The 16,502-nt window shown below is 39.9% G+C and overlaps 1 protein-coding gene across 1 annotated transcript in view; it reads left to right on the top strand.

The window, feature by feature from the left end:
- bop1 (BOP1 ribosomal biogenesis factor) overlaps positions 1-14,866 on the top strand; it is a 102,126-nt gene extending 87,260 nt beyond the window's left edge. The window contains exons 11-16 of the mRNA XM_056232721.1: positions 4,717-4,849; positions 6,064-6,244; positions 6,732-7,023; positions 8,959-9,043; positions 9,217-9,324; positions 14,050-14,866. Of these exons, the coding sequence (XP_056088696.1) occupies positions 4,717-4,849; positions 6,064-6,244; positions 6,732-7,023; positions 8,959-9,043; positions 9,217-9,324; positions 14,050-14,203 (953 nt within the window). The 3' untranslated portion in view covers positions 14,204-14,866. The remainder of the gene's footprint in view (positions 1-4,716; positions 4,850-6,063; positions 6,245-6,731; positions 7,024-8,958; positions 9,044-9,216; positions 9,325-14,049) is intronic.
- Positions 14,867-16,502: the final 1,636 nt, after the last annotated feature.

The following is a 16,502-nucleotide window of genomic DNA, read 5'->3' on the forward strand; positions in this document are numbered from 1 at the left end:
TCATAAAGCGCATATGCAAAACCACTACAGTGAGGGGTTGCTCTTTTGTCTAGCTATAAAATATATTAAAGCAGTCATAAAATGCCCTTTCCCACAGTAAAAAATGGCAGTTGACAACCTCCCAAACATCGCAACCCTTCTCGCCCTGGGCCGGCCCAACTTTCCTTTGGTTTGTTTGGTGTGTGTGTGCGTGTGTGTGTTTAATAGAGATAATTTCTTCCATATCAATGGGTTGGGCTCTGATGACAAAGCACTAGTGTGTCTTTTGTCCCAGGTCTTTGTTCGCTCTCTACATGTTGGGTTTTACAATTTTGCATTTGCTGATTTGGGTTTTGCAAGTTGGAAAGTCTTATTGTAAAAAGATTGTACAGCCAATGGTTGTAAAAACAGGACTAATTTGTTGTAAACGCCAGCAATTTTCTCCACAGATTTGTTTTTGTTCTCGTGAGTGGTGTTTACTAGGTCAAGCATCACTAATACTAGTGCTTATACTTTAGTGTAAGTTGGTTCTTTAGGGTTAGTGGTTTGATCGAATGTATTACCATACATTAACATTCAGTTTTTTTTAGTCGTCTTCTGCTCACCAAAGCTGCATTTATTTGATCCAAAAAAAAAAAAAAATAGCAATATTATTACAATTTTAAAAAACTGTTTTCTATGTGAATATATTGTAAAATGTAATTTATTCCTGTGATCAAAGCTGAATTTTCAGCATCATTACTCCAGTCTTCAGTGTCACATGATCCACAGTTCACAGAAATCACTCTAATATGATGGTTCACTGCTCGAGAAACATTTATGATTATTATCAATGTTGAAAACAGTCGTGCTTTTTTTTTCAGAACTCTTTGATGAATGGAAAGTTCAAAAGAACAGCATTTATTTGAAATATAATTAATATGTAACAATATAAAAGTCTTAAATTTTATATTTCCTTGTGGAATAAAAGTATCTTACTGACCTCAAACTTGTGCATGGAAATCGAAGTATTAAACTTGCTTATAACTTTGGCGTGTAACTCGTACTGTACCTTACTAAATGTTCAGACGTGCAATTTTCACCCGAAAGATGATAAAACAAGTGGAAATTCCCGCATTTAAGAGAAGAGACCAAATTTAGAAGTGTGAAGATTTTTGTAATTTTTTCCTAAAGACTTCAGAAATGCATCAATGATGAGAATCTTACAAGAATTTTGTTTACAGTCTTGCAAAACGAAAACGCTGCAATTACAACACGTGAAACTTACAGTGTTTGCGCTATAGTCAGACTGCAGTCTACGGCATGAGAGAATGCGGCGAGGACGGCCTGAGGTTACACGACTGTGTACATATTAACATTTACGGATCTCAGATCCTGGCCTGAGAGAGCCTCAAACGGGCATTCCTCACTAATGATGTGGCAAGACCAAGACGAGCTGTCACATTATAAACTGAAGCTTGACTGTCACTCAGGACACCATGAACTCGCTGTGATCCGCATGTTCTGCTTTAATCCATGCAGACCTCCTTTTCTGGAAACTCATTTATTTGGGATATGAGTGCTTTGAACTGATTAATTTAATTAATGAAGCAAAAAACACTAAAATGTCATCAGAGGTTGTACATGGCAGTGATTTTACCATATTTAAGGGGTCTCAAATATTTAAAAGTTGTGAGTCTGAGAGCATGTCTGCTTAATGAATACACTAAATTAATTATTTTTTATTTAAAACCATTGTAAAATTAAAACTACTTGTGGCTAGATGCTATATATTATATACTGTGGAAAATTCTGAAATATTACTACAATTTAAAATACCTGTTTTCTATGTGAATATACAGTAAGATGTCATTTATTCCTGTGATCAGAGCTGAATTTTCAGCATCATTACTCCAGTCTTCGGTGTCACATGATCCTTCAGAAATCATTCTAATATGAAAAAAATATTTTGCTGCTCAAAAAATATTTGGTGTTGCTATCAATAGCTATGCTTTCAGTTTATTTAATTCTATAGCTATTTTTATGCACATTTTGGGATATCGCGTTAAAAAAACACTGGATGGAAATGCCATGATGAACATAAATTCTATACCCCTATAAAACGTATTCACTCAATTGAGCTGAATACATTTCTGTATCAGATAAGACATGCGCATGAACTACAATGAAAACACATTTACAGAATAAATCCCTTGATGTGCGACAAAAAAACTCATGTACTCAAAGTAGATGTGATTGGATAACTGGACTAACCAGTGGACCAATCACATCGCACAGCATCTCAAATGTTGGTTTGATGATTCTGAAATGCCTGAGCCAAAGTCTGTCATCCGAATGATTTTGTGTAATGATCTCCCAGAAGCGTCTCACGTGATTATGATCCCGAACACAAGAGAATATGATGGCGTTCTTTTGGGTTTAGTCATTTATGATGGAGGGAAAAAGAGCCACGGTTTCTTCCCCGATCGCAGCAATTTCCATTTTTATTACAGATATTTTGCGCCAGTTTCCCAGGAAGTTACAGTTTTGTTCTCTTGAACACATGGGATGGAAACACTTATTCGCAAATTATAAACGTCTTTAACGTCACTTTTGAATGTCACCTTGCTGAATATAAGTCAATTTTTTCTCTCTGTAATAAACACCCAGCTCTAAGTGAGCTGTAACTGTGAGAAAAAAGACAGATTGATGAAGAAATGTGGGGATTGAATGTCAGCATGAACATTGGGTGCATTTCATAAAGCTGGAGTTTAAAATAAAAATGAATCTCTTGGGCTCTGTCCAGAAACACAACTACAAATTAGCGGAGCGGCTAAAGGAGATCAGAGCGGTTGCTCGGCCACAGGAAGTGCTTGTGCCTGAGATCCATACGCTCCCAAAAACACGCTACACAACACACACACAACGCTGTGTGAGAAACTCTAGTCATACCGGGGTGTTTCCGGATACAAACTATGGGAAGTGGATTCTTTTAAAGATCAAAAAGTGTTCATGACATAACCATTTAAGTCTGTAGTTTTTCAGCCATTTATAGACTCAAAATAGCCGTACAATGAAATCAAAATGATGCTGTTTTGCCTAAATTCGTGTTCTTGTTCTTTTACGATTTTAATCAGTTGTGAACAGTTTTAGCAAGCTTTCATTCAGGTCGGGCTCCATTCCCACTTTTGATGAGCAAATGCTGATAAATTCAAGCCCTGTCCTATAATAACTTATTTTTTCCTTCTTGAATATCCTATTACACTCCGAAATGCCACTTTATTGTAGTAAAATGGGTTGCAAATGCTATTTCTTGTTTACTTTAACGTCTCATTCCTGTCATCCTTTGGGACACATTACAGTCTCAAAGTGCCATTACTGTCCTATAAAATGGACTTTTAACATTAATGCTGCTTTTCCCCTCCATAAAGGCAAATATTACCCTCATTTCCATCTTATTTATGGGCACAGTCCATACTTGAGCGTCTACAGGAAAGTCTTGGTGTCCCCTGCATCACACACACACACACACACACATCGGCGTGTGTGTGCTCCAGACAGGCCTCTCTGACCGCCAGCGGGTGTCCGCCACAGAGCCCGTCCCTCCTGCTATATCTGTCGCCATACAGCTCAATACTTAAAAAGTGATTATGGCTTTTGGAGTTATTACACTCCACCCTCCGGGCCTGGCCCGTTTTCCCCCGTGGTGTTTTTCCTGCGTTTATGAAGCATGCAGGTATAAAAGTTAAAATGCGATTTTACGGCAGATTGGCTGATACGAGGATGGGGTTTCCCATCTGCAAAATGAAACAGAGCCGTTTGCTGTTAGATAAGGTGATTTTTTAAGTGAATTTAAAAGCTAAATGCGTCAAGTGTTAATAAATGGCATTATGCCATCCATAAAATAAATATATTTTTATTTAGTGTTATAATTGTATGCCTTCATTACCTTAAGGATGGTAACGTTTTACAGTTTATAAAACGACATGGTGCTTCTTGGAAAAGCAATTTAACATTGATTAAATTAAATTGAACTTTTCAGTTATAAGTTGTTTACTTGCTGGATTTTTTCATTTGTTTTTAAAGGGGGTAGTGTTTTATTTTACAGGCCTGTTCCCCATGTACATACTTTATACTTACTGTAGTAATTACAAAAACTGGGTAATAACTAGGTACTAACCCTGAACCTACCTTAAACCTAACCGTAACCCTTGTAGTTATCTTATATTACCAGTAATTTCTTGGTAAGTGCACGTACTGTAAAATAAAGTGCAACCGAAAAGGGTATGTTAACACATACAATCAGCTATTCATTATTAGTCATTTTACTCGCACTGTATGTATACGATGGACATAAATGGCTCTTTTCTTGAATAATGACCGTCTAACAGCAGTAGCTCACATATATTTTAAAAACCTGACTTCTGTGTCTCTGTCACCTACAGTAATCTTGTATTATTAATGTTCACTCGTGCCAAAGCGCTGCTGTACGTGTCAAAGTGGTTATGTTAGAGCGAGGATGAGTTATCCTCCATGTGTGCCGATGAGAGACCAAAGTGCCATCGAGCTGACAGAGCGCTTTTGTTGTGCTTGAGACCACTGGGTCTTAGAGCTGTCAGTGTCCCGAACGTCTGTGTCCACACATTTACACTTTATGCATTTCATTCCGAAACATTATAGAATGCTGAATAGATCAGTAGATTGTAACAAATTTGTATATGTATGAATCAGCATGTTTGTTTGCCCCCTTGACCTCAGGCTCTGATGACGGTACGGTGCGTTTCTGGGAGGTCAGTACGGCGCGCTGCCTGAAGACACTGGATGTGGGCGGAGCCGTGAAGGGCGTGGCCTGGAATCCCAATCCTGCCGTCTGTCTGGTCGCTGTCAGCTAGTAAGACACGCCTCCTTTTTCTCTGCATCTGAAAGTTTATTGTATGTTCATCTGTATTTGTAACCTTCATTATGTGCTGTTTATTATTTTACAGCAGAAGTTTTGCAGCATTAGTTTGGATGGGTTTAGAGCTGCAGTTAATTTGGTCAGCATCAGGAAAGGCCAATTATGAGAATTGTTCATTTTTAGAATTTGAGCAACACATTTACAAGAACTGAATGTTCCTAGGGAGGAACATTATTAGTATTAGTATATAAATTAGTATTTGTTATTATTTAGCCAGCGATTCATATTAATCATTCATTGGTTGGTTGGTTAATTAGATGGTTAGGAAGGCAATTTAGATAAATAGTGTTAGATGCAATGCATAGATAAACATTATTATTTTGGTTGGTTGATTCGTTAGTTTAATAGATGTTAGATAAATAAATATGTAGGTTAGATAAATGGTTTGGTCTGTCGGATGGATGGGTGGATGGATGGATGGATGGATGGATGGATGGATGGATGGATGGATGGGTGGATGGGTGGGTGGATGGATGGGTAGATGGATCGATGGATGGATGGGTGGATGGGTAAATGGGTGGGTGGGTGGATGGGTAAATTGGTGGGTGGGTAAATGGGTGGATGGGTAAATGGATGGGTGGGTGGGTAAATGGATGGGTGGGTGGGTAAATGGGTGGGTGGGTGGATGGGTAAATTGGGTAAATGGGTGGGTGGATGGATGGGTGGGTGGATGGGTAAATGGATGGGTGGGTGGGTGGGTGGATGGATGGGTGGGTGGGTGGGTGGGTGGATGGATGGGTAAATGGGTGGGTGGGTGGGTGGATGAATGGGTAAATGGATGGGTGGGTGAATGGGTGTGTGGGTGGATGGATGGGTGGGTGGATGGGTGGGTGGGTGAAAGGATGTATGGGTGGGTGGATGGGTAAATGGATGGGTGGATGGGTAAATGGATGGATGGATGGGTAAATGGATGGGTGGGTGGATGGGTGGATGGATGGATGGGTAAATGGATGGATGGATGGGTGGGTGGATGGATGGATGGTTAGATAGATATGTTGGTTAGATAGATATGTTAGATAGATAGATAGATAGATAGATAGATAGATAGATAGATAGATAGATAGATAGATAGATAGATAGATAGATAGATAGATAGATAGATAGATAGATGAGAGGCCGATCAGATTTAACTTGATGTTTGTGTGCAGTGATGACACGATCCTCCTCCTGAACCCTGGCCTGGGCGACCGGCTGCTGTGCACTGCTACGGATCAGCTGATCTCTTCCTATGAGGAGCCAGAGGAAGCCAAGGACCAGCCTGTGCAGTGGGCCGTCTCAGAGGGCGAAGGTCACGAGCAGGGTCACCGCCTCGTCCTCAAACACCCCAAGGTAATCAAAACGTATACAAAGAGACCTTATGGTAAAGTGCTACCATTCTTTCTTATATTCATAGGAATGACATCTTTACGATAACCATTAGCCAGGCAAATTTCTCCTCTGTTCAATTCAGTATTTTCCAGTTAACAATAGAAATGAAAATGTCTTTCTTTCGTGTATCCCCTGTGAGAGCGTCCGTCCGTCCCTCACGTGAGCGGCAGCCAGAGGCTTTTAACTATTGGCAGAAGCCACAAGCCTGTGGTCGTCTTTTTCCTGAAATGGAAAGAAATTTAAGACGCCTCTAGTGTCCAATTAAAACTACTGGAAAAAGCAAAGCAGCAACACGCGTTGGCAGACTGGCAGAGGCCGAGCCGGTGTTAATAACGGCAGTAAATTTAGTCCCAGCGTGTCTTTGAGGTTATAATTGGATTAATCGTCTGCGGATTTACCACAGAATGACTTTGACCTCTGACGCTTTCTCTCTCGTCTCTCTCTGAAGGCCGTGAGGCAGGTGACGTGGCACGGGAAAGGCGACTACCTGGCGTGTGTCATGCCCGACAACAGCAGCAACCTGCAGGTGGTCATCCACCAGGTGAGCAAACGCAGGACGCAGAACCCCTTCCGCAAGAGCAAGGGTCTGGTGCAGTGCGTGTCCTTCCACCCCGTCAGGCCCTACTTCTTCGTGGCCACGCAGCGATACGTGCGAGTCTACAACCTCATCAAACAGGAGCTCACCAAGAAGCTGATGGCCAACTGCAAATGGATCTCGAGCATGTCCGTCCACCCGGCAGGTGCGTAACTACACGTTTCCGAGAGGGTTCATTCACATTCTCCATCATTTACTCGCCCTCATTTCATTCATAAACTGTATGACTTTCTTTCTTCTCTAAAACATAATAGTAGTAGTTTCGGATGATCTCAGAGCTTCTGTTTTCTATGCGATTAAGGAATAGAGGGGCTGTCAAATGAAAAGAGCGAGGAATAGGTGCGGTTATATTTATCATGGCTTGGCAAAATTTTGAGAGTAAAATCCAGTCGTTTTAATGGGAGTCAGCGCAATGAAGAATTTCATCTGATACTCTTCCTGTTGCAAAGTGATTTACCTATGCAAATTCTTACATTTTATATTAAAGATTAAATCTTCGATATTATAAAATGATCCATTTGATAGAGGCTGTTTGGAAAGCAGTTATTTTGGGTTGGTTTGTATATATGGTTGGGCTGTCAAAATTAACACGTTAATGCTTGCAATTACTTTTTTCAGTTTAACGTGTAAATATTTAAAGCAACACCTAGTAAGATTTTTTACCTTAAAATACTGTTTGCAAAATCGTTTCAGTGGTTCATCAAGTCGTAACAGGGTGAAAGGCACTTCTGCCTCCGCTTTTGCGGTCCTATATCTGCTATAACCACGCTATGTAAGATTGCCAGATCGGGTAGTGTTTCTGTAGTTCTAATAAGACATAAGAAAACTACAAATTTGACCTGCTTTACGTCAAGCGTTACAATAGTCATTATTTAGTTTGTCTTCGTTTCTGATGTCGCAATACATCATACTTTAATGAAATCATGCAACATACTCTACCTTGTCTGTGGACATCGTTCATTCCAAAGCCAGTGCTGATAAACAGCGAGCGTGAGCGTGCGACAGTAGGCTGCGCTAGGCTAAATTATTTACGACAGCGGTAATGGACAATTCCGCTTCCAACCTGTAGGGCGACCGCAGAGGAAAAGTTCCTTGGTGTTGCTTTAAGACGATTAACGTTTTTTTTTTCTGTCATCCTTTGTCTCCGCTACAGTATATGATAACGCTATCATTCGTTCAAGTGCTATTAAACCATTCAAGCCATTCAATCACGACAAGATGCAAAAAAAGAACTTAAATGTGTGCTGTCAGTGAATCTCCTGTGTGTGTGACAGACACACACAGGACTCATGCGCACAGAAAGCCGCTTCAGTGCATCGAGTTCTCTTTCGCGCTTGAACGGACAAAAACACACAAAACGATGTCAAAATGCCAGCTTTGTCGATCCTCGTTATCTCTGTCTTAAATTATTTAAATAAAATCTTAAATAACCATAAAGAGTTGTGAGAAAGTAGGATGTATGTGAGATCTGTGTCATGTGCTTCAGATCTTAAAGTGACAGCAGCCTAATAAAGCTGATGCTGTGATGTCTCATTTAATATAAATCAAAGAACAAAGACAGAAAATCACTCGCTGCTCTTGACTGAATAACATTTGAAGCTTTAATAAGGATTAATCTATATCTTATTTAATAAGGATTAATCTATATCAAATTGATCATTTATACAGTGAAGACTGTGAAGTGTTTGATAATGGTGCTCTTTTGTCTTTTGGGAGCTTTAGAGATCCAGCATAGGCTTTGAATGAATGGAAAATAGCAGCTTGGAGATTTTTAAAAATACTTTGTGTGAAGAAAGTAAGATATATGGGTCTGGAATGAGAGGACTGTGAATAAACGAGAAGATATTCATTTCTGGGTGAACGATTGTGAACGTTAACGTTTTACGGTAACCTTTCAAAATGAAAACTGGCACATTCTCCAGCCAGTTAGAGTATATTATATAAAAGTGAGTGTTTGGAGTTGACCAGAGGAAAGTTCTGGCTTAATCTGAATCTTGTTTTTTTTTGTGATGTGACATCAGTGACCACTTTCTGCAAGTCAGATGTGATTGGTTTCTTCTCTCTCGCCCATTTTCCATAGGTGACAACGTGATCTGCGGCAGCTACGACTGTCGTCTGGCCTGGTTCGATCTGGACTTGTCCACGAAACCGTACAAAGTTCTCCGGTGAGTCAGCACGAGCAGGTTTTTATAATTTGGGCAGTCTGGGTCAGACTCGAGGGAAATTGTTGCTAATGCTGGCGCTGTCAGATGAATGAACGTCTCCTGAGTTCTGTGTAACGTCCCTCTGCTGTCGGTCGGGACGCTGACGGGTCTGTCTTGTGTCTCTGTCCACACAGGCATCACAAGAAGGCTCTGAGGAGCGTGGCCTACCACAACCACTACCCACTGTTCGCGTCGGGCTCTGATGACGGCAGCGTGATCGTCTGTCACGGGATGGTCTACAAGTGAGTCTGATCCTCTTCCTCGCCGCCTTTTGTTTTACTTTCTTTTTTAATATTCTAATCTCTCTTCTATCTATGGCTGTGTTTAAATAATACTACAAAACTGTTCGTACTGTTACTGCAGTATATACTGGACAATTTTCTTTATGCATATTATACCTGAATATGTGCAGTATTCAAAAGAGTGCATTTCAAGGAATGCTGTATCCCACAATGCAATGCACTCGATTTTCCATTTTTCAGTGTGACAAATGAACTGAAATTAATATCAGATGTGATTTTGTGGCTGATTGTTTTAGTGTTAACTTTGAAATTGTGACAATGAAGCATAATATTGTTTGAAAGGTTCATCGTGTGATAATGCATGCTGTTTCAATTATTATTATTATTTTTTAAATCATAGGCTAATAAGCTAGTATTCTGTTCTGAACATAATATAAGCTATGTTATGTAATAGTGTAGTGCATACTGTGTTTAATGTGTACTGCTAACTACTTAAAATACATAAATATCGATAATTAACTTACAATTATGCGGTATGCAGTGATAAATAGTAAAAACTTGATGTTTGTGTACTGCTGACCTTTTGAAATATATAAATATTAATAATTAAATATACATTACACTTTTATGCTGTATTCAATGATTCATTTTAATAATGTTATGTTAGTTAAAAATATACTAACATTGAACATTAACATTAAAAATCAAATAATGAGGAAAGAAAATTGTAAAATTCTTCACACTGGAATTGGAAAGTGCATTGCATTGTGGGAAACAATGCAAAAAAAGCTCTGTTTCTATACTGCACATTTAGGGCGTTTTCAGACCTGTAGATCATTTCTTTGTTCCGAAACCGGGACTTAATTTGTTCAAATGTTGCATTTTCTTCATGGTTCGCTTTCACAAGGCAACATTTCAAAGCGTACCAGAATGTGTTTATGCAGGTCACATGTGAGTAAAACTGTCCTCTTATTGGTCAGTTTCCTCTGCGTCATCCATCAAGATGACACACACAAACACTTAATTCCCGCTCTTACTGATCAATTATATATTTATTTATAATGCAGTTAGAGCGGGAATCAAGGCTTTTGTCGGGACCGCATTCTGGCGATGCATGGAGAAGAGCAATAACTCAGATGAAGAGGCGCTCTTTGGTGTTCAACTGTGATAATAACTAATGTGTTCACTTTCAGAATCCGACACATAACACATTTCCTGTTATAAATTGTTCATAGCTTTCTGTTCGGAGTTCGAGTTCATTTTCAGTCAGGCCGAGACCACTTCGTTCGGGCGATCTCGGAGTGATTGTTTAGGTGTGGATCCGAGCGCGATTACAGTTTTCATATATGCCTAGAACCGAACTAAGCTATAAAACGCACCAGGCTTAAAACAAGCCAGGTGTTAAACGCCTTAAGTGTCTCCCAGCTATTTCATGCATAGAGAAACGTTATATACTGTGTACACAGTATACGGTACATACTGCTAAACAGTGCGAGTAGTGTGGTGATCTCTTAACTCTGTGTAGTTCTCTCTCTGTTCTTCTCTGTCTGTCTGTCTGGCTATCGGGCATGTGTCCAGTGTTTCTGCTGGGCTAGACTATCATTCCCGAAGTACGGTCAGTATCGCTCTTTGAGAGGAGCTAATGGTCCGTGTACGGTGGAGGGCAAGCCAGATCTGGATGAAACCCTTCATCAGCTGGTCTTAATAGATCTCTTTAAACTCAAACTCAGGATGTCATGTTATTTTTCCACGTCTTACTTTCCCCAGTCAAACTGTTGATGCATATACAGCAAACCATATTTCCAGAATTCACTGTTTTATAGCCTTTATGGCCCTCAGACCGGCCAACCGTTCGCACCACAGTTTGGTAGAGGGAAAAACTATTTCTGTTGGGATGGGACGGGATGGTTGACTGGTCTAAATATAGACTTTTTTTACTAAGGTAGTTGACTAGTCTAAAAAGACTAGTTTACTAAGGTAGATCATATTCTATTCTACTTTTTTATTTTAGCTTTAATATTTAAGAGTTAAGTGTGTATTTCCTTTTGAAATATGTCTCTGAGAAACAAGCATAAAATTAGTGAATTTTGTTCTAATAGTGAAATTTGTGATGCAAATGATGAATGGTTGGAAATAAATGTATATAAACCTTTTTGAAAAATAATTTAAACAAAGTGAGTGAAGAGTGAAAAACAAATCATTTCAATATCACAGTTTAAAATGTAGGGATTAATTTAATAAATGTAATTTAATTGTTTCATATAAAACCTGTAGACAAGACATTTCATTATTAGACATTTTAGTATTAAAATGTAATTGAATAAATTTTTTCAACAAATAAAAACAATAAAATCTGTACATGGGACATTTTAAAAAGTTGTAATATTATAATTTAATATTTTTTTTAAATCTGTACATAAGACACTTAAAAAGTAGCTAAAATAAATGTTTCAAATTAGTGCTGTCAAACGATTAAAATATTTAATTGTGATTAATCGCATTAATGTCATAGTTAACTCGCGATTAATCGCACATTTTTATCTATTATAAATGTCTCTTGATTTTTTTTTCTTTTTCTTTTTTTTTTCTAATTTTAATGCTCTTATCAACATGGAAAAGTGGATCGGCTTGCTTTGTGCAAATGTTTTTTATTGAAAACAACATTGGCATATACTGTGTTCAATTTCACACTAACATTCTCACTTGGAGCAAATAATCTCTCACACAATGTAACACATTAATCCATCAATAAAAGGGGGAAAGAAATACTGACGAGGTCCTGATATTGATGAGGGGGCGGAGAATTCGCATCAGCTGTGTGTGTGTGTGTGTGCTGGCCATCATCAAGTGGTATTTCAGACTGGACGTGCTGCGATGATGATAGCTCAGATCACAATGACAAAACACACAGATCACTTTGGTCTCGTCAATGGAGCCATTTGGCAACTTTTTAAAAGTAAACTTTCCATTCAGAATCTTATTGGCATCCATTTCGGCGTCTCGCGCTCGTCATCCACTCAAAACGTAACGTTAAAGGTGAACTAAGTAACTTTTTTACCTTAACCGAACAGCTTTGGAGTCATTGTAATGTTTATATTACTGATTTCGTGTTGAATGGTGGTCGCCTCGCACACCCCTGGTGCCTGTGAGCCGCAAAATCACACTTGCAACTTTGGGCCGGCGAGCCGATAGTGTTAGGAAGTATCGTGTGATATCAGGTCTCGCGAGGTAACGAATTGCTTTACGGCCAAAAACAGATCTGATAAAATTCTGATAAAATGAGCATCAAACAGCAATAACCCGGCGCCGTATACATGTGGTGTTCAAGACGCAGGGCGCGCGCAGCTCTTAAAGGGGCCATACCTTATTTCCACTCGTTACAGCGTCCATCCTACTGAACAGGTACCGGTGTACAGGGGGAGGGGATCCGGCCGTGAGTGCGAGCCATCTCTGCGTGAGTGCTATTAACGACAGTACAAGTGCTCCACAGCTACTCTAGGGGTCGCTGTTTGACAAAAACGGAATTCCTACTTAGTGCTGCTTTAACCAACTATTTGGCCGGCTCGCAAGCTCAAACAAGTGTGTGCGGCGTGGCTGTTGTTTTGTTCCCGGTCTAGCTAGATCCGCTTGCGCTTTGGTCGACGAAGCAACAAAACGTCCTCGCATGCCGCATCCCTGTTGCAAAAGCATGTGGAAAAAAAACTACAAAGTTTGCTAGGCCAAAAAGACCGTTAATCGCGCGCTAAAAATTTTTACGCCGTTAAAATGGGTTTGCGTTAACGCTGTTAATAACACGTTTAACTGACAGCCCTATTTCAAATATAAAATAGAATGTTTCATCAGAATCTGTTGGCTTTAGGGGTGTGAGGGTTATTATATAACCGTGAGACCGACGGTTATAGTTGAACACCGTTATTAGAACTCTATAACCGCCAAAACCGTGCTATTAAAATATATTTACAAACATTTTTTATCATAGAGAATGTTTAAATACTAATATCAGCTTACGAGGGAATCGGAGGCGGAGTTAGTGGTGCGTCGGAGGCTGAGTGCTGGAGATGATTCGAGAGAGGTCTGTCCCCCTTTAGCTACCGATCAGAGCGCGCGCTGACACGGTTAAGCCTTGTTTATACTCGACACGTCCGCACGGCAAAAAATCACGCGCTGGGAGCGCAAGACCGGCAAGACTTCATTTCACTTGGCTGTGTGCACGGCTTTTTTTGTAACAGCGCGCGCCGCGTCCGAGGATGACCGACTTCAAGCCGAATCTGCCCGAGCATGTATGTCTCACCGCACCGGCACGCAGTTTGCGCGTCTAAATTGCAAAGTTCATTTGTTAAGGTTTTGTTTACTGTGTGTGATTCATTTAATGGAAAGCACATTCAGTTCTAGTTGTCTTGCTGTTCATTTTAAGAGCAAGTTGTCCTATAACAGACGAACAGTTATTCAACCGAACGTCCTATAACCCCCCACCCCCGGACGACGATGGTTATGTTACGAACCGTCACATTTGACTCACGTCATAACCGTCATCACCAATCCAGAAACCGGCACACCCCTAGTTGGCTTTAATAAAAAAAACCTGGTTAATAAAAGTTCTCATAGTTGAAGAAATGTCCTTTGGCAGAAAAGAATTCAGAAATTCAAGAACCGTTATTGGAGCCAAACATGATGAAAATGATTATTCTAACCCTTCTAATGTGTGTGTGTGTGTTTATCCTACAGTGACTTGCTGCAGAATCCTCTGATTGTTCCAGTGAAGGTTCTGAAGGGTCACAGCATCACTCATGACCTCGGGGTCCTCGACGTGACCTTCCACCCGACTCAGCCCTGGGTGTTTTCCTCAGGGGCCGACGGAACAGTGCGTCTTTTCACCTAGAGGACGAGACGCAAACAGCCACAACCTCGAGGTTTCTAACCCAGAAATTACACAGCAGTTCCGACTCAGAGGTTTCTTTAGACTCGCTGCTCTCTGAGGACACCGACATGTTGCTGGCAGGAATCAAGTGCCTGATCTGATATTGAACATGTCATTATAATATGTGTTTGAGCTATGTTTTGCCTTTTTTATGTTAGAAGAAAATACATCCAGCCGCTCGTAGATTCCCACTGGACTCGAGTTCAGAGTAACTGACGCTGTAAAAAGAGAGACAGGTTTGGTTTCAAACCCAAAAGCGTGATCGCTCGGAAAGGCCCGTTTCCGTATCGGCCTGTCTGTGCCCCACAGCAAATCAAGCCCGACCGCTAATCCTTGGACAAGGAAGCTGAATTTGAAATGAAACAAATGTCCGACGTTAGGCCGTGCCAAAGGAAACAAGACATGAAACAAAGCTGCAGACGTCTGTCCTTCACTTACACCTCCTGATGTTTTTTTAAACCCCTTTACGAAGCGTTTCATCCAGATTTTTTGCTGCCGTCGCCACCCACCGCTGTCAACGTCTTGATTATTATTTTTTTACCTTAACCTATTGACTTGTGAAACCTTTACCTGTTGTATTTCAGAGACCAGTTACCTTTTTAATTAAACATGGTGTTTCTTGAAGAGTGTTTGGAGTTTGTTTTCTCTCTCTCTTCTGGTTTTTCGCCACAGGTCAGCGAGGGTGATTTTCAGGACTCCTGAATTATATGCAGCGAGAGTCTGGGAATAGGTTTCGTTTCCTCCGCTGAGAGACCCAGACGCTGCTGATCAGACGCCAGTGTGTGTTATAGATCATATTTCGTGGAGGCCGTCCACCTGCGGGTCCTTCTCGTCAGTCTCAAGGCTGTGAGTCTCTCCGTGTGGAGGTCGCAATCATGTGTTCATGTGCCAGGATCTCCAGGGAATGACGTGTTTGTGGACTTACCAGTGTAGATTAGATAATATGATCTCAGACTACAACACAAAATTGCTCAGAAAGCATGAATACTTCATTTAATATTTGATGTAGTATTTATGTTGGCATGGCTCCATTATTCTAATAGATCTTATACTACAGGGCTGCTGAATGCTTGGATCTGATTTGACAATCTGATTTGTTTTTTTTCAGGGTAACGCACGGCTAAAGTAGTTTCAGAGAGATCTTGATCGCATTACTGATCCATATCACTTCGCCAAATGATTTCAGTTATTTCAGACTACAACAGCAAAAGAACCAAAACCCACAACCACACTGGCCAAGCAAATAAATATAGTAAACATTAGATCAACATCAAAATATTTCCATGTTTTTTGCCACAACATTACATTTTAATATGTTGGGACAGCATATATTCTCTCTCTCTCCCTCTCAAATGCACACACACACTAAGTGTGTTGAAAGGTGTTGTCAGCGCTGCTCTGACGATTCTATCAGTAAAATACTTTAACAACTTAAAAGCTTCATGAATTTCTCTCTAGTGAGGTAATATCCAGATCCAAAATCAGAAAAAGAGACGAAAAAATGATTATAAAGTGAATTTTTACGACTCAAAAAACTGTCTGAATGAGCCACATTCACAGATGTTGCAAAATAGTTGAATTACTATGAACGCACATTGACTGACTTTTATATTAATGCGACCATGTTTCGTCTATGCTAATAATAGCCCGTCTGATACACTATATCTACCAGTGTCGGATTGCTTTACCAACTCCCGTTTGATCTCGTTCAGCAAAATTAACAAATCTTTAGTTTAAAATGGTATATTTTAATATAATCGCTGTACACGTTCACATACACTATCTTTGATCATATTCCAAATTAGGAACCCAGCTAACTAAAATATGTTCTGAGAACGTTTTACTGGACATTTTCTGAATATTCTCTGATCATTCGAAACGTTCAGTTTTTTAAAAATGTTTTAAAATTGTTTCTTGATTGTGAACGTTAAGGAAACTTTACATTTTATGATTTTTCAAATGTAATGGGAATGGTACTTGTATGTTCTCTGAACATAGATACCAGATAACATTGAACGAATGTTTTGTTGATGTTCCTGTAAACTGGGAAATCATAATGCAGACAAAGATAGTATGAATGATTATTTTACTTCCCGAGTCTTTCGTTCTTTTGTCACATGACAGATGCAATGAACGAATCGTTCATGAACCACCGTGGTATTTTGTCATACCACACATGGCTATTCAGAAAAGCGCTTGTTCTTTTCTTCTGCGCTGCTTCAGCATTAGTTTGGCGGTGAATGACAGATTGCCAGCCGGA

This window comes from Rhinichthys klamathensis, unplaced genomic scaffold, assembly GCF_029890125.1.
Source record: "Rhinichthys klamathensis goyatoka isolate OS25496 unplaced genomic scaffold, OSU_Roscu_1.1 h1tg000354l_1, whole genome shotgun sequence".
NCBI lineage: Eukaryota > Metazoa > Chordata > Actinopteri > Cypriniformes > Leuciscidae > Rhinichthys > Rhinichthys klamathensis.